General features: G+C 35.2%; 1 protein-coding gene across 12 annotated transcripts in view; it reads left to right on the top strand.

The window, feature by feature from the left end:
• Nucleotides 1–22,692, top strand: part of RPAP2 (RNA polymerase II associated protein 2) — a 130,756-nt gene that overhangs the window by 23,420 nt on the left and 84,644 nt on the right. For 9 of the 12 annotated variants that reach the window (XM_070367683.1, XM_070367686.1, XM_070367684.1 and 6 more), the window contains 4 exons: nucleotides 5,677–5,712; nucleotides 7,564–8,491; nucleotides 14,799–14,881; nucleotides 17,587–17,667. In XM_070367683.1, coding sequence (XP_070223784.1) covers nucleotides 5,677–5,712; nucleotides 7,564–8,491; nucleotides 14,799–14,881; nucleotides 17,587–17,667 — 1,128 coding nt within the window. Of the gene's footprint in view, nucleotides 1–5,676; nucleotides 5,713–7,563; nucleotides 8,492–14,798; nucleotides 14,882–17,586; nucleotides 17,668–20,861; nucleotides 20,944–22,692 lie in introns of those variants that run through there. The other 3 variants (XR_011463672.1, XR_011463674.1, XR_011463673.1) reach the window with 3 other exon arrangements.

Below are 22,692 nucleotides of genomic sequence, written 5' to 3'. Positions count from 1 at the left end.
GTCTCAACAGTGTGTTCACATGTTTATTCTTTCTTAATGACTGATACATTCAGACCTTTTCTCTCCTTAAATGTTGAAGCCCCACACCCCCAACTCCTAGTAGATATAACTTACCACTTAAGTGAAATGATTGAGGACATCCACTAGAATCTCCATTATTTTCTTCATATACTATGTCATTTCTCTGCCTCCTCATTGCTAGTATAGTACCTTGTATGTTACTGATTCTATTCTCCTCTCACCAAGGCCTTGCTTTATGATTTATTCCTATTTTCTTCCTCTTTCAAACCCTTCCTTTTGTTCTAATTCTTCTTCCTCTACTCTGAAAAGGAAAAAAAAAAACTGAAAATTATTCTTTAGATTTAGCAGCCCTATGGTAATTTGTGATCTTAGCAAGAGTCATTTTAGTAAAGTAATGCATACATACAGATGTCAGGAGGTAGAGGGCTGAGGACTAAATAGGAGATAATCGAATTGGAAGTGATGAGTGTAGACTTCTTTAAAGAAGTCTGTCAGTGAAAGGGGAGAGAGTTGTATGGCTCAAGGACAGAGTTGTTTTCTATGTGTGCGTATATGTGTGTTAGTTTTTTTTAAGAAATAGGCTAGATTTAACCTTGGTAACTTACCAAAAGAGAAAAAAGGGAGAGGTTTGTGGAAGTTCAAAAGGGAAGGGATATATGTATACCTCTGGCTGATTCATGTTGAGGTTTGACAGAAAACAACAAAACTCTGTAAACCAATTATCCTTCAATTAAAAAATTTTTTAAAAATTTAAAAAGAAATTAACAACTGGTCCAGAAATAAAAAGTGGAAAGGAAAAAAAAAACCTCCCTGTAAAATCCATAGGATTCACCTCAAACGCCTTTACGTATAAACTTTATTGTTCGTTAGAGGCACAGCTGAATCTGAAGCTTGTCATCATTGGCTCAGCAGGAAGTTTTTCTTTCTTCTCTTAATTTCCTGTAGCAACTCATCTCTCTCTCACGGTACTTATTACATATTCTGTTGAATTATACGACGCAAGAGTATAGTTCTTGTGAGCCATGCTGGCTGGGTTTGATACCTGGGTTTACCACTTACTAGCTGTGTGACTTTCTGCACGCTGCTTAGTCTTTCAATATTCAGTCTTTTTATCTGTAACGTGGGATGATAGTAGTAGCCACATCATTCTCATGAGGATGCTGCTGCTGCTGCTAAGTCACTTCAGTCGTGTCCGACTCTGTGCGACCCCATGGACGGCAGCCCACCAGGCTCCCCCGTCCCTGGGATTGTCCAGGCAAGAACACTGGAGTGGGTTGCCATTTCCTTCTCCAATGCATGAAAGGAAAAAGTGAAAGTAAAGTCGCTCAGTCGTGTCCGACTCTTAGCGACCCCATGGACTGCAGCCTACCAGGCTCCGTCCATGGGATTTTCCAGGCAAGAGTACTGGAGTGGGGTGCCACTGCCTTCTCCTCTCATGAGGATGGTTACTTGTAAATCTCTTAGAATGTGCATTTTCCTCCTACTAAATTGTAATGTCCTTAAAAATAGGAACTTATTCTTTGTATTATTTAACATACCCAGAATAGTCCACATGTATAATATTTCAGAATTTTATTTTTGGAGGAATTTGTTGAATGATGGAATATACCCTGTATTTACAGATTAGCCATTTAGTTAGAACAAGAATCTAGTTGAGAATCACTGGGTCTATACACATTTTTTTCCCTACACTGATACTCAGATCCCGGTGTAGGACCAAATGCCAGACAGCTGCATGGTACTGGACCTTGATAATTTTAGCCTAGAAGACTCGGTCGAGGATGTGGGATAGGAAGAATGAGAAAACTACAAATGGAAGTGGGAGGAAGTAGTCAACAGGCAATAAAACACTCTGTTGTAGACGTTAGCATATTATTTAGTATGCTAAAAAAGCTCTTAATGGGAGTTATAAATATGCACTGGAGAAGTCAAGACTTGTCACCATCCAAGCAGTGTCATTTGTTTTCTTTGAGTAACACCAAACCAAGGTAGCTCCTGTGACTAGAGTTTTCATGAGTGGGAAGAAGCAGGGTAAACAGAATAATTTGGATGATTGCTGAAGGACTAAGGAAAGGAAAAAATAGATTAAATTTTTATTCTCAGGGAACTCTCTGATTATTGCCTTATTTTGTCTTCTGAATTTTTTATTATTGGTCTTGGGGGAGTTTCTGAACTGTAGGGGAATCTCTAGAACAGGAATGTATGCTGATGGGTGGTTCTTAGATGTGTAATGGGAAAGAATGCCTTAATCAGCTAGCAGTGCCTCCCATAACTAAGGAGAGGATTGCCAATGAATCCATCCCCTGCAGTGCCTTGTATGCTAAACAAAAGATGAATGGATTATCTAGGCAATAGTTATATGATTGATGCTGTGATGTTTAATTATATAGAAAAATACTTGCAACTCTGATGTTTTTGATTGGCAGCCTTTAAATGTCATAACTGAAATGACTTCCAGTTCCATATATCCATTTAGTTTCGCTTTTTAAAACGGAAATTCTTGGCACTATTACCTTCATTGCAGCCCTGTTTTTCCTTTTAAATGGAGTTTATGTTCAGTGACTTAGTTTCTCTTTAGTGCACATCTATTTCCTTGTATGTACTCTTTTTTTTTTTTTTTTTTTTCTATTAACTGACTTTGTTTACTAGAGCAATTTTAGGGTCACAGCAAAATGGAGAGGAAGACACAGAGATTTTCCCATAAAGCCCCTGCCCACACACATGCCTAACTTCCCCTATCAGTATCCCCCATCAAAGTTAGCATACATAGATGAGCCTACATTGACACATCATTATCACCCACACCCATGGTTTACACTAGGGCTCACTCTTGGTATTGAACCATTTGGGGTTTGGACAGATGTATAATAACTTGAAGGTACCGTTACACTATCATACAGAGTAGTTCTATAGCCCTAAAAATCCTTTGTGTTCTACCTGTTCATCTCCTACTCTCAAACTTCTGTAACCCCTTATCTTTTTACTGTCCCAGTGGTTATACCTTTTCCAGAATGTCATATAGTTGGAGTCCTATATAGTATGTAGCCTTTTCAAACTGGATTCTGTCACTTAACACATTTAATTTTTTCCCTGTTTGTTCATAATTTGATGGCTCTTTTCTTCTTAGCACTGAATAAAATTTCATTGTCTGAATTTACTATAGAATTTATCCATTTACCTACTGAAGAATGTCCTGGTTGCTTCCAAGTTTTGACATATGAATAGAGCTACTGTAAGCATAGCATACAGGTTTTTGTGTAGACATAAGTTTTCAACTCCTTTGGATAAATACCACCGTGTATAATTTCTGGATTGTGTGGTAAAGAGTATGTTTAGTTTCTGTAAGATGTCTCCAAGATGTCTTCCAAAGTGACTGTACCATTTTGCATTCCCACCAGCAATGAATGAGAGTTTCTTTTTCTTCACATCCTTACCAGTATTTGATAGTGTTAGTGCTCTGTCTGGATTTTGGCTATACTAATAGGTGTTCAATAATATCTCATTATTTTATTTGCACTTCTGATGTCACATGAGGTAGGGCGTCTTTTCATATGCTTGTGTGCCATCTGTATATCTTCTTTGGGGAGCTCTTTGGTGCATGTCTTAGTCTGTTCAGGCTGATACAACAAAATGGCATGGACTGGGTAGCTTATAAACAAGAAGAATTTCTTCTCACAGCTATAGAGATTTTAAATCTGAGATCAGGGTGCCAGTGTGATTGGGTGAGGGCCTCTTCTGGGTTGAAGACTTCTGGTTTTGTCCTCATGTGGTAGGATGGAGAGGGATTTCTTTGGCCTCACTTATAAAGACACTAATCCCATTGGAGAAAGATTTTCCCCTGTGACCTAATCACTTCCAAAGGGCTCACCTCCTAATACTGTCACACTGAGTTAGGATTTAACATATGAATTTGGTGATGAGGGGACACAAACACTCAGACTTTTTGATCTTATTGATGGTCTGAATTTTGGTTATTCTTAAAGATGTATAGTGATGTCTCTTTGTTTTGTTTGTTTTTCCATTATTTTTTAAATTTGCATTTCCCTGATGAACTGTGGTGTAGAACATCTTTTCATATACTTATTTATCATCTGTTTATCTTCTTTGGTGAGGTATCTGTTAAGGTCTTGGGCCCATGTTTTAATTGAGTTTGTTTTCTTGTTGAGTTTTAAGTGTGCTTTGATATTTTGGATAACAGTCTTTCATTAAATTTGTGTTTTGCAAATGTTTTCTCCTAGTCTGTGTCTTATATTTTTATTCTCTTGACAGTATTTTTCACAGAACTTAATAAAGTCTGACTCATCAATTCTTTTTTCATGGATCATGCCTTTGGTGTGTATCTAGAAAGTCATCTAGGTTTTCTCCTGTGTAATCTTCTAGGAGTTTTACAGTTTTGCATCTTACGTTTAGGTCTGTAATCCATTTTGAGTTAATTTTTGTGAAGAGTATAAGGTCTCTGTCTAGAATAATTTTTTTGCATGTGGAACATCATTTTTTGAAACAACTATATTTTCTCCATTGTGTTACCTTTACTCCTTTGTTAAAAATCAATTGACTGTATCCATGTGGGATGCTTCTGGCCTCTCTGTTTTTTTCCACTAATCTTTTTTGTCTCTTCTTTCACCAGTGCCACACTGCCCTGTCTTGATTACTGTAGCTTTATAGTAAGTCTTGGAATCAGGAAGTGTCATTCTCCAACTTTGTTCTTCTTTAGTATTGTGTTAGCTATTCTGGGTCTTTGCCTCTCCATAAAAACTTCAGGATCAGTTTGTCGATATCCATAAAATAATTTGCTGGGATTTTGATTGGGGTTGCATTGAATCTGTAGATCAAGTTGAGAAGAACTGACTCCTTGACAATACTGAATCTGTTGGTAAGTATGTAGAATACTGATCCATTTATTTAGTTCTTCTTTGAATATGTAGTTTTTAGGATGTACTTTTTCTGAGTACTTCTGTAGTACTTTACAGAGTTTTCATGTTCTCTTGAACTCATTTGCTGTTGTATTTGTTCCTTTTGTACTTAGCTTTGTAAGAACTTTTTCCTCCTGTTTTTGATATCCTTGATGCCTAGCTAAATGTGATTTTGATATTACAAGGCAAAACTTTCCTAGAGTTAAACCACCTGACCTACATACCTCACAACAATGCTGCACTACAACTGCTTTATCAATTAGGGCAAAAAGTCTTACCATATAAACAAAATACAGGAGAATTATAATAATCTCTGCCCTCAACAAGCTTGTAGTCTAGTTAAGAAACTAGACTTAAACATATGAAAAGTAAGACACTTAAGATAAAATTTCTGTATTAGGTCATAGAAGAGTACATGATTAATGTGTATTAACTGTAAAGACAATGATGACTAAAATTTAGAGAAGGGAGAGATTTACTTTAGCAGGTTAGTCAGGGAAACTCTTGGGCTTATGGAACTTAGTCCAGAAATATGAGAAAATTTTGGACAAAAAAGATTAATCCAGATTTCTTATGGATGAGTTTTACAATATGTTGTCATTTAATATTTTTTCTTAAAAATTTTTATATGAACTGTTTGCTTTTTGTTATATTTTCTGTCCAAAGTGGTTATAATGAACCACCTTCAAGTGTTTGACATATCAGGTGCTTTCAATTTTTTATTCCTGTGTTCTTGTCACAGACATCCTGATTTTCAGCTGCTACAGGATGGACAAAGGTATGGTTGAATCAGTATCACTTACCTTCTGTATATTCATGTTAATAGAAACATTAAGAGTAACCCAGGTGATATGAACTCTTGGACTTCCTGTGCTGGTGCATTATGTAAGTGCCCATTCTAGCCCACACAAAGAAATATTTGCCTTGTACAGCTTTTTTTCTTTTGTGATGGTAAGATGATGTGTTTGATCTGTATGATTTACTGTACAGCTGTTCCTACCAAGGAAGTCTAATTGAACCTGTTGAAATACGACACAAATACAGCTTCCATCTGAAATACTGTGCTTCTTTGTCAACCAAATTGTGCCAATTACATTTGTTGAAAGGTTTTTATAGCCTTATTTTGTAGAATTTCAAACATTAATGTATCAGCTATTTAATTATTTGAAAGAGTGTTTAAAGCATTAATAGAAATTCCAAGTTGTATTTTTTCCTAAACTTTCCTAGTGACATTGCTTGCCCAGCCACGATCTTCTCTCAAAACATACCCTTTTATCTTCCAGAGTAAATTTTCCTGGTTATTAATCACTGCCTTAGTTATATGGAATTGAGCACAAGCTAGATACTCTTTAATTGATATAAATCTTCAATTTATGGGTTTGAAATAGTATGAAAAATGTAATTACCTTACAATTCTGAGAGAAAGTGTACATGAAAATTCAGTTCTAAGTTTTTTGAAATTGTACTTCAGTTACAGTAGACCATGACTGTCTAGGCTAAATTCTAACTTTAAAAATGTTACCTGATACTGAATAAACTTACTATCTTTTTTTCTCCATTTCTATCCAGAACCTTGTTTTCAACTCTGCTTTTATTCTTCTTTTATACTTTCCCCAAGCATGCTTTTTTGTTGCTGAATTACTTTATTTCACTTTAAAAACCTTTTTAAAAATTGGAATAGCCAGTTTTTGGAGAGCAGTTTACAGAAAAATTGTGTGAAAAGTAGAGATTTCCTATATACCCTTTCACGACTCTTGCAGTACTTCTTGACCCAGAATCCTTCCCATCCTGACCTTTTAAAGTTCTCATTTGTGCATTTGCTTAAGGGTAATTGATCTCCTCCCCTCATCTTTCTCGTTTGTATAGACAACACTTCTCTTTGCCTTTACTCGTTCATATTTTTTAATCTTTTATAAACCTAATCTAAAAATTAAAGTAACATAGTCAAAGGGAAAACTGTTGTCTTTAATTATTATCCTTGTGTCTTAATTCTGGACTTTCAAGTATCTTTCATTGATTAATGTTGATTTGCCAACTTTTTCTTTTGCTATGACTTTCTTATATTTTTCATTTAATGCAATTTTCTACATAACTATCAGCCAGAATTGGAAAATGCTTAAACATCTTTTTTTAAATATTCAAAATCTGAACAGAGTTCCTACAGTATTTTTTTTTTTTTTTTGAGAAACCGGTAATGAAGTTATCAGAAACCTTAAAAGAAAAAAAAACTATGGATTCATTACAGAATTGGAGTGAGCAAAATTCAAAATAATTCAGTGGGATGAAATTATTGAGTGTTAGTTTGTGGGATTTTGTTTGCAGATATGGTTTGATTTCTTGTTTTGTTTTTCTTCTTTTTGCTCAACTCTTAAAACACTTAAAATAATTAAGGAGAAAAGATAAGGGAAGAAGATGGAAAGAGAACTATATCAGATATGATGTAGAGAAATTACAGAATTATAGCTTTCTTCTGAAATGTGTGTGTGTGTATATATAGGCCTAGGTAAATATTAGCCTGTAAATAAAGCCTTGCCTAGGGAATAAAATTTTTATCTTGAAAGTTACAAAGTACAAATTTTCTGGGACATTTTGTTTCTGTGTTACAGTTTTTATTTCTTTCTCTCAACAGTGGTCCTTCTGGAGAAGAAATACAGTTATGCAGCAAAGCCATTAAAACATCAGATATTGACAGTCCTGGCCATTTTGAGAAGCATTATGAATCTAGTTCTTCTAGCAGTCATAGTGATAGTAGCAGTGATAATGAGCAAGACTTTGTTTCCTCCATTCTACCAGGAAACAGACCAAATGCAACAAGGCCACAGCTGCACGAAAAAAGCATAATGAAAAAGAAAGCTGGTCAAAAAGTTAACTCTCAACATGAAAGCAAAGAGCAAACAGTAGTAGATGTCACTGAGCAGTTAGGCAATTGCAGATTAGATAATCAGGAGAAAGCTACTGCTTGTGAACTTCCTTTACAGAATGTAAATACACAGATTTCTTCAAATAGTTCTCTGCAAAAAAAATTAGAAGCTTCAGAAATTTCTGATACTAAATACAGTAGTTCAAAAGTAACTCTTGTAGGCATAAGTAAGAAAAGTGCTGAACATTTTAAGAGGAAATTTGCCAAATCAAACCAAGTTTCTGGGTCAGCTTCCAGTTCATTGCAGGTGTGCCCTGAAATTGCAAAGGCAAACTTACTTAAAGCCCTGAAAGAGACTTTGATTGAGTGGAAGACAGAAGAAACTTTGAGGTTTTTGTATGGCCAGAATTATGCATCTGTATGTCTAAAATCCTCCTCAACCCCTCTGGTTAAAGAAGAAGAACTTGATGAAGATGATACGAACTCTGACCCAGATAGTCATTCCCCTGCCCTGCAGGAGTTGAACAGCTTGGATGAGTCTTTACCATTTAGATCCTCAGATACAGCCATTAAACCACTGCCAAGTTATGAGAACTTGAAAAAAGAAACTGAAACATTAAATTTAAGGATCAGGGAGTTTTATAGAGGACGATATGTTTTGAATGAAGAAACCACCAAATCACAAGACTCAGAAGAGGTATGTCTTAATGACAATTTTTTTTTTTAATATTGATTTATTTGGTTGCACCAGGTCTTAGCTGCGGCATGTAGGATCTTCAGTCTTTGTTGTGGTGTGCGGGGATCTTTTTTTATTAGTTGGCGGCATGCAAACTCATAGTTGCAGCATATGGGATCTAGGTCCCTCACGAGGGATCAAACCCAGCCCCTCTGAATTGGAAGTGTGGAGTCCCAGCCACTGGACCACAAGGGAAGTCCTTTAATGATTTTGATTTTTCCATACTGCTAATACATGAGCAACCACCATAGTAAATCTTGGAGCAGGAAGAAAAGTACTGAAAGAATTTAAGAAAGAAGAGTCCCTTAATCATTTGGTTTAAAATGCCATCTCCAGTATTGACATTGAAAGTGAAAGTCGCTCAGTCGTGTCTGACTCTTTGTGACCCCATGACTATACAGTCCATGGAATTCTTCAGGCCAGAATACTGGAGTGGGTAGCCTTTCCCTTTTCCAGGGGATCTTCCCAACCGAGGGATCCCACATTGCAGGCAGATTCTTTACCAGCTGAGCCACAAGGGAAGCCCAAGAATACTGGCATGGGCAGCCTATCCCATTTCCAGCAGATCTTCCCAACCCAAAAATCGAACCAGGGTCTCCTGCATTGCAGGCAGATTCTTTACCAACTGAGCCACAAGGGAAGCCCAGTAATAGCATTATTATTTTCAAAATAAGTTTGTCCTAGAAAATTTTCATGAGTATTTAGCCTTTTTTCGCTAATGTAGAAATAGCCTAGAATTGTGGGACAAAGTTTTCTTTAAAACCTAGTTTTCATAGACTGTCTAGACTCTGAAAAGACTTCTTTTTTCTTTGTTGGTGTATATGCTTTCAGATTTCTACATAGGTTGTGTATCTTTGTGTTTTATTTCCAGTGGGACTCTGGACATTTATGGGAGTAAATTTGTGAATTGAATAGTGAAATATTTGGTTAATATTTGGAAAGCATGCTCACTTAAAATATGAATGAAAATGACTTAGTAGAGGAGACGTATTGGGAAAATAGAGGACATAGGAGAAAATGGAAAGAGCACTTTTGGGTAAACCTATGCTATGCTAAGTCACTTCAGTCGTGTCCAACTCTGTGTGACCCCATAGACGGCAGCCCACCAGGCTCCCCCGTCCCTGGGATTCTCCAGGCAAGAACACTGGAGTGGGCTGCCATTTCCTTCTCCAATGCATAAAAGTGTAAATGAAGTCGCTCAGTTGTGTCCGACTGTTAGCGACCCCATGGATTGCAGCCTAACAGGCTCCTCTGTCCATGGGATTTTCCAAGCAAGAGTACTGGAGTGGGGTGCCATTGCCTTTTCCGTGGGTAAACCTAGATTTGATTATCTGCTCTGTCATTTACAGCTGTATAAAAACTTAGTCTCTTGAGTCTAATTGCTTATCTGTAAATGGGATTATAAATGGCTTCCCTTGCTCAAGTGTTATGAGTTTTAAAAGTAATGAATATAAAGCGTTTATCGCAGTACCTGACATATAATTGGTACTCAGTTATATGTAAGTAGTTATATGTAGAAAGTGATGTATGCCACTGAGATTTAACGGGATATTTTAATTATCCTATTTTGGTTGATGTGTAGTTTGGGAAATGAAGTAATTTGACATGAAGACAAATAGGTGATAACCTTGTTGTTAGCACAGAAGTTTGTTACTAAAGATTTCTGAGTAAATATGGCTATAAATTAAACGACAGCTTGGAGATTTAAAACGAGGGTAAAAGTAATAAAGTAAAAAATTTAGAAATTTCTTATATTTGTATAGAATGTTACCTACCCCAACAGTATACTTGTATTATTAGACAGCATCCATAAATTTTACATGAAGCTTGGAAAAACATTGATCTCTGTCATTCAGTTATATATTCTTTTATGCCTGTATCATTTTTATGCTTATAAGCCTTAAGAAGAAAAAATTAATCCCTAAATTTGACTGCTTCTGTTTTTAAACCTCTTTCACTGAAAGTGAAAGTGAAGTCGCTCAGTCATGTCCAACTCTTAAAGACCCCATGGACTGCAGCCTACCAGGCTCCTCCATCCATGGGATTTTCCAGGCAAGAGTACGGGAGTGGGTTACCACTGCCTTCTCTGAGAAAGAAAGTGAAGTCACTCAGTTGTGTCCGACTGTTTGCAACCCCATGGACTGTAGCCCACGAGGCTGTAACACAGACTGTAAGTGTACAGCTCATTGCATTATCATAAGTGAATATACCAATGTAATCACTACTCAGGCTACAAAATTTGAGTAAACCAGAAGCTCCAGTATGTCTCCTACAAATCATTACCTCTTTCCAGAGTTAATGACTATTATAATAACATAGTTTTCCCAATTTTGAACTATATGTAAATAAATTAACTCTGTATATAATTTATTTTATGCAACATTGTGCTATATGTACTAAATCACTTTAGTCATGTCTGACTCTCTGCAGCCCCATGGACTGTAACCTACCAGGCTCCTCTGTGCATGGGATTCTCCAGGCAAGAACAATGGATTGGTTTGCCATGCCCTTCTCTAGGGATCTTGCCCACCTAGGGATTGAGCCTGCATCTCTTATGTCTCCTGCATTAGCAGGCGGGTTCTCTACCACAAGGCTTCCCTTGTGGCTCAGACAGTAAAGCGTCTGCCTACAGTGCAGGAGACCCGGGTTCAATCCCTGGGTCGGGAAGTTCCCCTGGAGAAGGAAATGGCAACCCACTCCAGTATTCTTGCCTGGAAAATCCCATGGACAGAGGAACCCAGTAGGCTACAGTCCACGGGGTCGCAAAAAGTCAGACACGACTGAGCAGCTTCACTTCACTTCTCTACCACTAGCGCCACCTGGGAAGCCCTTGGAAATTCCCTGGCAGTCCAGTGATTGGGACTTGGCACTTTCACTGCAAGGGCCAGCATTCGATCCCTGGTTGAGAAACTAAGATCCCACAAGCCACACAGTGTAGCCAAAAAAAAAAACAAACCAGTATGTATGTTTGTGTTGCATATAGTTGTAATTCATAGTTTTATTGCTGTATGGTATTCCATTATATAAATATACCACAATTTATTAATGTTAATGAGTAGGCTGTTTCCAGTTTGGGGAACTATTAAGAACGATGCTGTTATGAACTTTTTTTGTGTATATATATATCTCTTAATGTGTATGCATTTCTGTTGGGTATATATCTAGGACTAGAATTTCTGGGTCATAATGTATGCATATATGCAACTGTACTAGTTAATGCCAAACAGTTTTCCAAAATGGTTCTGCTTTGTATTTTCTGCTATCTATGACAGTTTCCATGATTCTGCATTCTCACCAATACTTGATATTGTTACTTTTCACCATTCTGATGGTATTGCTTTTAGGTTATAGTACATTTCTCTGATGATTGAGTTGAGCACTGTTTCTTCTGCTTATTGGCCATTTGGATAGTTTGTTTTGTGACATACCCGTTCTTGTCCTTTTTTCTATTCATCTGTTTGAATATGGGGTGCTGGGGAGGGAGTTCTTGTTGATTTGTAGGAATTCTGTGTGCAGAATTCAAACACATTTTTGTGTATTACAAATATCTTCCACTGAGATTTTCCTTTTCATTTTTATTAATGGTGTCTTGAACCCAGTTTATTAATTGTTCCCATAGTGACTTCTTTAAGAAATCTTTTCTTAGCTTGGATTATTTCATCTTCTAGAAGCTTTGTTGTGTTTCCTTTAACATTTAGATCTGTAATTTATCTGGAATTGATTTTTGTTTATGGTGGGGAATATCAGTCAGAGTTCTTATTTCTCTCTGGGGAAATGTGTGCACATTACAGTTTGAGAAGCACTGTTGATTTTTCTTTTCTTTCTTGTTTGTTTGTTTGCTTATTCCATAAGTTACTGAGAAAGATGGGAAAGGTTGGTCAAGATTTCTTGCCATAATTATAGATTATTTTTCCCTTTAGTTTTCTGAATTTTAATACTTTGAGACCATGTTCTTAGGTGTAAATGTGAGATTGTCATGTCTTCTTGGTAAATCAAACCTCTTAACATACGGAGTAATTTTTCTCTACATTTATTTATTTAATTTTGGTCTTACAAGATCTACTTTGACATTAGCATTCTTTCATTAGTATTTTTAAGGACTATCTTAAAAAAAAGCCTAGACTGATAATCTCTGTCCTTTGTGTGAAGAATTTAGTCTATTTACATTTAATGTCATAATTGATATATTTAGGTTTAAATCTCCCATCTCACTTGTTGCTTTCTGCATGTCCCATCTGTTCTGTGTTCTTTCTCTCCTTTCTTTCTTTGGATCCAGTATCATTATTCCATTTTTTTGTCCTCTGTTAGCTGGTTTTTATACGTTCTTTTACTAATCATTAATTGGTTTCCCTAGATTAAAACTTGAATCTGTGTCTTACTAAAATTTAATATAAGTTAATACTTTGCTTCCTGGACAGTTAGTACCTTAGAAACTTACATTTACCCACTCAGCTTAACATGCTCATACTGTTGTGCACTTTTATTCTCTCTGTATTTTTAAATCCTACAAGATTGTTTATAATCAATGTTGAGTTGGATTTGCCCAGTTAATTACTCTCTTACTGTTCTTTATGTCTTCTGCATTTCTGTTCTTTCATCCGGGAACATTCACCGTGGGCCTGAAGAATATCCTTTTATTTCATTAGTGCCAGTTTGCTAATGATGAATCTTCCCAGTTTTATTTATCAGGAAGTTATTTTACTTTCACTTTTGAAAGATATTTCCCTGGACATTAAATTCTAAATTAGCAGTTATTTTCTTACAGCCCACTAAAAATACATATTCATTGTCTTTTGGCCTCTATTTTTTTCTCTTATTTGAAAATACCTTCTTCCTTTAGCTACTTTTAAGATTTTGTTTTTTTCTTTTTGTCCCCTTGATTACCATCAGTTTTTTATTGCTTTGCCTAAATGTGATTTTATTTGTATTTATTATTTTGACTGTTACATACTTAAATCTGTGATTTCTTTCATTAGTTTTGGAATATTCTCGGGTATTACCTCTTCAGGTATTGTTTCTGTCCCATTTTCGTTTTCCTCTCTACCTGGTACTCCAATTGCAGATATGTTAGTCTTTTTCACTGTATCTTCTGTCTTTTATATTCTCCTGCACTTTGCATTACCCCTGAAAGGGAGAGGTGTGTGACTATGTTTCATTCTGGATATTTTCCAAATGAATATTCTCTTTTCAGTCCTTTCTACTGTGTTATTAAATCTATCCATTGAGTTCTTTTAAATACTATATTTTTCAGTTACTAGGGGTTTCATTTCTTTGTTTTATACGGTTTCCCATTCTCTGCTAAAATTTTTCATCTTGTCATTTTTTTTTAATATATTCAGCATAGTTATTCTAAATAAGGCTGATAGTTTCATTACATGGATTTCCTTAAGGGTTGATTTTATGAACTTGTGTTTCAGATTATGGTCATATTGTCCTATTTTATGTGGCAAACATCATATAATAAAAAATTACAGAGATAACTTGAAACCTAGGCTGATGTTATCTTCGTCTAGAGCAGATTTGTGTTTGCTTCTGGCAGCTTTGCAGCCGTCCCAAATCACTTTCATCCAGTCAGTGATCAAGGTGATTTGAAGCTGGGCTTCAGTCCCTGCAGCAGCGAGGCTGTTTCCTATTCATTCTCATTGGTCTCAAGTTCAGGGAAGGTTGACAGTACCTCTTCCTTTTTGGCATGCCCCAAACTTTGATGCTTAGGTTCTCAGTATCTAAATTGCCTCTTCTAGAATTAGTCAGTGCCTTCTCTGGAATTACTTTCTCCAAAATCTCAGACCATAATTCTTTACCGTCTTACTTAGCTCTCTGATTCTTTCAAACAAATGTGGGTTTTTTCCCACATTTGTTCTCTTTCTCAGTTCTCCGCAAGAAGAGTGGTTTGAATTATCTTGTCTGCCATTTCTAGAATTGGAGTTTCCCAAAATATATTTATAGTATTTGATAGTTTTAGTCCTTTAATCTCCTACATTTATATGACATTTAGCATTTTATAAAGTCTTGTTCTATACATTTTCAACATGTGTTAGTATCCCTATTATACAGATGAGAAAAGGCTCTCAAAAGAGGGCAGATGATCAAGGAAGTTCACACCAGCCTGCTGACTAAGTGGATACTCAAATTTAAATCTTCTGCTTCTGAAGTCTCATTTTTAGTCTTCCATATCATAGGTATAAACTTTTGTGTTTTAATGTGTTATTATCAAAGAAAGAATATAAATTTATGATTTTATTTTGCTTTGTTTAAAAATGTGATTCAGCATGATCCCACCTTTCCACTGATAGATTCAAGTTCTCAGAACCAGATCAGAAAACGCATCGTACTTGAAAAATTGAATAAAGTGTAAGTATGTAATTATCATTCCACTTTTATAATATCTAAAAATCAATTTGATATTTGTGGGTTTATAAGTTGTAGGTGTAATCCTTGATTTTTTAATTTTGAAAAATAATACATAAAGTTTACATGGATTTCTTCACCTGAGAAACTTGCATCTTTAAGGTGTTCTGCCAAAGCATATTGAAATTGTTTTGTGCTGAAGACAGAGACACATAATAAAGACAAAAGTTGAGATTATGGGACTAGAAAACCAAACTACCTCACTTCCATTCAATAATCCAGTGAAGTCAGGGAAAAAAATATCAGAGCTGGACCCATTTAAATACTGATTTGTGGTAAATGTGTCATCAGTTTCACATGTGGATAAGATTTTATAAAGGTTTAATGGTTTATTGACTTACTCGGTGTATATGCATATTCAGAGAACCATTTCACACTCAGAAGCTTGAGTTTTGCACTTTAGTTTTGAGCTTCCCGTAGTGGAAATTGTTGTTCTTGTAATTAGCCCAGTCATAAATGACATTTGAAAATTGCAGTCTTGGTTTCTCTTTCAAAAGGAGCTTGAAAATCTTTTTTCCAGAGATGTGACGGATGTCTTGAACTTTTCAACTTGCATTTTTCTCTTCAGCAGAAAAGACAGAACGGTTTTTTCACGCATTACTTAAGGTGTTGTGCACATGAAGAAGCCTTAATTCTGTAGTAGTACAAAGATTAAAAGGCCTTTTCTAGCAGCCATAGTATTTTGAACAGCTTACTTTTCTAAAGTTTACATTTTAAATAAGTGTTTAATATTTATTGAATGCTTGTTATGTGTTAAGACTTCATATATAGTCTGTTTTGCCTTTTTTCCATTCTTCATACTTGTACATATGTTTCTGTTAAAATTTAATTTATATAACAATATAAGTTACCAGCTGTCTGACTTAGGATAAAAAGGTATCAATCCTTCATTTTAGTTACATAGGTTCTCAAAGTTGGGATAGATTAACTATGCTAGTATGTAATTAATAGGTAAAGGTTTAGGTGAAAATGGTTTTCTAGACTTTTTAGCTAATGAAAGTACCCACTTTTAAATTTAAGACCACACAGCCATGTCACTGAAGGAATTCTGTCCCTTATGGGTTTTAGCTGCAACAGGAGATCCCAAAAGGAACCTTACTAAAAAATACCAAGTTATTAATATTCGGGTGACAACTAAATCTAAGAAGAGGTAGAATAATTAAAAGAAGGAGAAGCACAAATAATACTGAAAACAAAATAATAGTGACATAGGGGTTTTTTTTGTTTCATTGTTTATGAAAGCAGTTAATTATTTTTCTCATTATGAAAGTTAACACTTTATTATAAAAGTAAGACCTTTTCTGGTTTCTGATTGGAAGAAACCAATTATACAAAAAATTTATTTTAGAGAATCAAAGAAAGTGAACTATGAGCTGGGTATTAGATGATATTAAGGAACTATTGGTTAAATATGATTTTATTATGGTTTTATACAAAAATGCACTTGTATTTAGATACATAAAGAGTAATTTAGGGGTCAAACAAAGGACATGGTTTACTTGAAGATACCGCAAAAAAAAAAAAGGAAAAATGAAGCAAATGGAGCAAAATATTGGGAGGCTAAATCTGGGAATAGAAATGAGGGGTTATTATTTTTTCTGTATTTTGGAACATGTTTTAAACTTATATAATTTTTTTTAAGTAATACATGCTTATTCCAGAAGGGTTAGGCTGTGCAAAATGATATAATTAAAGAAGTGAAAATCACTGTAATCACAGTAATTACTATTAATATTTTGATGTTCATCCCTGGCATATATGTGATATATATGATGTGTGTATATTCATTCCCTTTGGTTCCATCTGTTATAGTCTAAACCTAGAGAAAATGACATGCTTGATATATACTATGTGTGATACACAATTGTATTATAATATGTATGGTTTTATAAAAAATGGGACAACTTCGTGTGCATTTTCTACTTAACATTTATCATGAATATCTTTCCACATTAAAATATATAGATTGATGATATTTTAAAGGTTTTATTTTATAGTTACATCATAATTTATATAACCATCTACTGACACATTTGTTGCCAGTTTTTCACTACTAAAATACTTCTCCAATAACCGTCTTTTTTTAATGTTTGATTATTTCTTTAGGATAAATTTTGTATAGTATTGATTAAAACTGTTGGGTCAAACAGTGTCTGCATTTAAAATATTAGTATATATTGTCAAATTGCTCTCTAGAAATGTACCAGTTTTTACCTTACCATAAGGATTTAATAAATATTAAATCCACATTCCCATAATGCTCCATTTGGAGGGCAATTCCTCTGGCCTGTGTTCTTTCCATTTGTTTAATATTTGAAAGTGAAAAGGTAAGAAAGAGACAAGAATATAGATACCAGCCAAAATATTTTTTCATTTCAGTGCCTCTTTCTGTAGCATAGACTACAAAATAGAGTGTGGAGTTACTTTGAAATATTTATTTATGACTTCTCACCAGTTAAACCTGGCTTAAGTGTTTCCACCTCAGAGTCATGGTTACCTACCTATGAAATATCCAAACTTAGGCAAGAACCCCCAAAATGTATCTATATAATTATATTTTTAAATGTATCAGCATAATTATATATTAGGATAAATTTATTTTTTATAAATAAATAAAATAAAAAATAAATAAAATTTTTTATTTTCAGATTGCCTGGACTTTTGGGACCTCTTCAGATTACATTAGGAGATATTTACACACAACTTAAAAATCTTGTCCATACTTTCAGGTTAGTATTAATACTACGATTTTCCTTCTCAGTTATTTTGACTTTATGTAATTGCCTTGCAGAATCCATAGTAGACTAAGGCATGAAGAAAGTAAATGATTTACCTTCATTGTCTTAAATCTTAATACACTGTTTTCTCTTCCACTGACAACATTATTTATATCTTTGGGGGGTTTTGTTTGTTTTATTTTTAAATTTTTATTGGAGTATAGTTGATTTACAGTGTTGTGTTTTAGGTGTACAACAAAGTGAATCAGTTATACACATATCCATTCTTTTTTAGAGTCTTTTCCCATATGGGCCATTATGGAGTACTGAGTAGAGCTCCCTGTGCTATACAGTAGGTCCTTACTGTTACGTTAATGTTTATGTAATTCCCAGTCTCCCAGTTTGTCCCTCCCCACCCCCCACTTATATCTTTTGTTAAAAGCAGCCTCTTATTTGCTTAAACTTTGATATGTTTAGCTTTGGATAGTTTATTTATGGAATAATCTAAAATTAAGGAGAATGATATATGAGACACAAAGGTAGCTAGTTAGTAATATCTTGGATTTTACTGAACTAGTAAATAGATATTAAATGACTGGCACTTCTGTATTGTTCAGCACTATGGACAATATAGAAGAAGCCTAAAGCCCATCTTCGAGGAAGAACTCCTGTGAGAAGACAAGGTGAGCACAGGGAAGAGTGCAAAACAGTGGATAATTTAGTTTTGAATAGTGTAGAATAGACTTTGAGTGACAAAGACAGGAAAAGGAAGACTAGAGAATACCAGTTATGAAGTGGAAGAGTTGGGATTTTTCTATAACTATCAAGGTAAAAATACTCCACCAGGCTAAGACGAGATTCTCTACTAAAAAGCAATAGAGATAAGCTGCTACGTACGTTATAAGTAGAGATGTATACGAGATGTACATTTTGACCCAATGCCAATGACCAAAAATTCAATTAGTTTTTATCTTTAGCCAGACAGCACCAAGATAGGATGAACTTCTAGAGTAGAAGAATCATTTCATCTAAAAAATTAACTATTACTATAGTTTATTGCTAACAATAGTAGTATTGACAGGTTCAGTTCAGTTCAGTCGCTCAATTGTGTCCGACTCTTTGCAACCCCATGAACCGCAGCACTCCCTGTCCATCACCAGCTCCCGGAGTCCACCCAAACCCATGTCCATTGAGTCAGTGATGCCATCCAACCTTCTCATCCTCTATCATCCCCTTCTCCTGCCCTCAATCTTTCCCAGCACCAGGGTCTTTTCAAATGAGTCATCTCTTCACATCAGGTGGCCAAACTGGTTGAAATGGAGTAAAAATGTTCTTAGATGCTTGTTTTATCAGTCAGTAGAAGAGTAGAATGCTGTAGTAATTATGTTGCTTGTGAAAACATAATTTTATGTATAAACAATTTGTAAAATTTTTCACTTAGCAAAATAGATTGACGGTTAATACAAACATTCAGAAAAATGTTTTCCGATAAATTATGTAATAAGAACTAAAATTCAAAGTTGGAGAAGGCAATGGCACCCCACTCCATTGTTCTTGCCTGGAGAATCCCAGGGACAGGGGAGCCTGGTGGGCTGCCGTCTATGGGGTCGCACAGAGTTGGACACAACTGAAGCGACTTAGCAGCAGCAGCAGCAAGGTTCAAAGTTTAGGTATGTCTCAAAAATTCTTCATCTTCAACTATTGAAAAGGATAATTTGTAACACTTTATGATTAAATCTTAAGCCTTGATAGATTTAAGACAATTATAAGTTGTCTTAAGACATTCTTGTGGAGTCTAGAATGTTTATATTTGAAAGTGAATATTCAGGGAATAACAAATCTGAATGATATGATTGTTCTGATTACTGAGATTGTTACACCCATACAATCACAAGATCAGTGATCACACACAGGTTTATAAATGCCAGAAATGGTGCTCAGTTTGGGCTAGACCTTTGGAATACTGACTAACTGCTTTGTAAAAGGAGGATTTGGGCCAAATACCAAGACCAAAGCCGAACTTCTCTGTATTCCTTTTTCATTAAAAGAGAGAGAGTGTGTCATATACCTATCACAAAGCCATACATCCAAAAGAAGAAAAAAAAAAAGTGTTTTCAACTGTCTATAGTGATGATAAAGTTTGAATGCACAATGTGGTTGCACCGAAGTTTAGGATTTGTTCAGGATTTATTAAGGAAGTAAATATATTAAGATGGCTTAACTGAGGGAAGATGAAGACCAGGTGTTGCTCTATTTCATTGCTTTTTTAAAGGACTTGGCATTCAGTTTCTTGCAGACAGTATTTAATTACCATTCTGAGCAAACTGGTTAAGACTCATTAGAAAAGATGTAAGAATAAAACCTTTAACCTTGAACTACAGATAGGAACTTTGTACTTAATTTTTAACCCCACTCACTTAGAATAAATGAACAAGTGATTCAGTTTATTCTGACTGTATTTTCTAGCGCTATTTTTCTGTCTAATTGCATGTTTTCTTTTTAAAAAAAAACTATTCTGAGGATCTCAGAACTTACTTGAAACCCATTGAAAAGAAATGTTTGGCTACAACTCAAGATTGCCACATTATTACTTTCATATGCCCAAGGAATTTAGGTATTTCAGATTGGAAACTACTTGCTGTCCAGGCTATTTGTTATTTCAGTGTTTTGAAGCAGCCCTGATAATAACATTTAGTTCATGTCAGTACATGGACTCACTTTGGTAACTACTATGTGCTGGACTGTGCTTGGCACTTTACACATGTTATCTGATTTCCAAAAAATAGTTGTATTATCCTCATTTTATAGGTGAGAGATGACAGATTAAGTAATTTCAAATTACACAACTAGTAGTTGGGTTTAGACCCCAAATCTAAGTCAAGAACAGAGGTCTTAAGTGGTCTTACCACCAAAAAAAGAAAACAGTAACTATATGTGATGGAAATGTTAATTCGCTTGATTTTGGTTGTCATTTCACAATATATTCATATATCAAAACATCAAGTTGAGTACCTTAAATATATATAATTATTATGTGTCAATTATACCTCAGGAAAGCTGGAAAAAAATTTTTAAGAGTTTACCAACAGGTTTTGGTTTTCTTGGTAATTATCAGTATTAAAGGTTTTTGGTTTTCTTGGTAATTATCAGTATTAAAGTTGTTTTTTTTTTTTTTTTTTAAGTAATTTTATTTATTACCTCTCTAGACCCCAGGTAAGAATTCTACTTGAAATGGTTGTTACCTGTGAAACTAAACCTCTGTGACGTCTAAGCTAGCCAAGACAAGAGGTACAGTGTTCCTTAGTCTAGTAAGAGGTAACCAACAGATTGTAGAAAAGAGGAAACTCACATGTCATTTTCCTTTTATATTTATAAACTGTTATCACCTTTTTCTGTCATTCTTACTATGTAAATCTTTTCAGGGTACTTTCTGCATTGTTTACACTAAATTAAAATAAAGCCTAGATGAAACTATTGTATTATGTGTGGGATTTGCTTCATAATTATCAAGTTTAGGGGATGTTGAATAGGAGGTTATATAGATGAAATATGATTGACCGGGATTTGATAATTCTCAGTTGTGATGACTGCATGGGAGTTGATTTTATGTTCTATTTTTATATATGTTTAAATTTCAATTGTAATTTTTAAAAAGTTTCAGGGAAATAAGCCAAAAAACTCCATTTTGAAGGTGTGTGCTTAGTCACTCAGTTGTCTTCGACTTTTTGTGACCCCACGGACTGTAGCCTGCCAGGCTCTTCTGTCCATGGGATTCTCCAGGCAAGAATACTGGAGTGGGTTGCCATGCCTTCCTCAAGGGGAACTTCCCAATCCAGGGATCAAACCCAGGTCTCCCACATTGCAGGTGGATTCTTTACCGTCTGAGCCACCAGGGAAGTCTGTTTTGGTGGAGGGGGTGTTAAAAAACCTTGTTGTTACAAAGGAGGCAAGAATATACAATGGATTAAAGACAATCTCTTTAACAAGTGGTGCTGGGAAATCTGGTCAACCACTTGTAAAAGAATGAAACTAGAACACTTTCTAACACCATACACAAAAATAAACTCAAAATGGATTAAAGATCTAAACGTAAGACCAGAAACTATAAAACTCCTAGAGGAGAACATAGGCAAAACACTCTCTGACATACATCACAGCAGGATCCTCTATGACCCATCTCCCAGAATATTGGAAATAAAAGCAAAAATAAACAATTGGGACCTAATTAAACTTAAAAGCTTCTGCACATCAAAGGAAACTATTAGCAAGGTGAAAAGGCAGCCTTCAGAATGGGAGAAAATAATAGCAAATGAAGCAACTGACAAACAACTAATCTCAAAAATATACAAGCAACTCCTACAGCTCAACTCCAGAAAAATAAATGACCCAATCAAAAAATGGGCCAAAGAACTAAATAGACATTTCTCCAAAGAAGACATACAGATGGCTAACAAACAAATGAAAAGATGCTCAACATCACTCATTATCAGAGAAATGCAAATCAAAACCACTATGAGGTACCATTTCACGCCAGTCAGAATGGCTGCGATCCAAAAGTCTACAAGCAATAAATGCTGGAGAGGGTGTGGAGAAAAGGGAACCCTCTTACACTGTTGGTGGGAATGCAAACTAGTACAGCCACTATGGAGAACAGTGTGGAAAAACTTAAATAACTGGAAATAGAACTGCCTTATGACGCAGCAATCCCACTGCTGGGCATACACACTGAGGAAACCAGAAGGGAAAGAGATACGTGTACCCCAATGTTCATCGCAGCACTGTTTATAATAGCCAGGACATGGAAGCAACCTAGATGTCCATCAGCAGATGAATGGATAAGAAAGCTGTGGTACATATACACAATGGAGTATTACTCAGCCATTAAAAAGAATGCATTTGAATCAGTTCTGATGGGGGTGCATGAAACCGGAGCCTATTATACAGAGTGAAGTAAGTCAGAAAGAAAAACACCAATACGGTATACTAACGCATATATATGGAATTTAGAAAGATGCTAACAATAACCCTGTGTACGAG

The sequence above is a fragment of the Bos mutus genome, chromosome 3 (genome assembly GCF_027580195.1).
Source record: "Bos mutus isolate GX-2022 chromosome 3, NWIPB_WYAK_1.1, whole genome shotgun sequence".
NCBI classification, from domain to species: domain Eukaryota; kingdom Metazoa; phylum Chordata; class Mammalia; order Artiodactyla; family Bovidae; genus Bos; species Bos mutus.
Note: the sequence above shows the minus strand (reverse complement) of the source record. Positions and strands in the feature narration are given on the sequence as shown.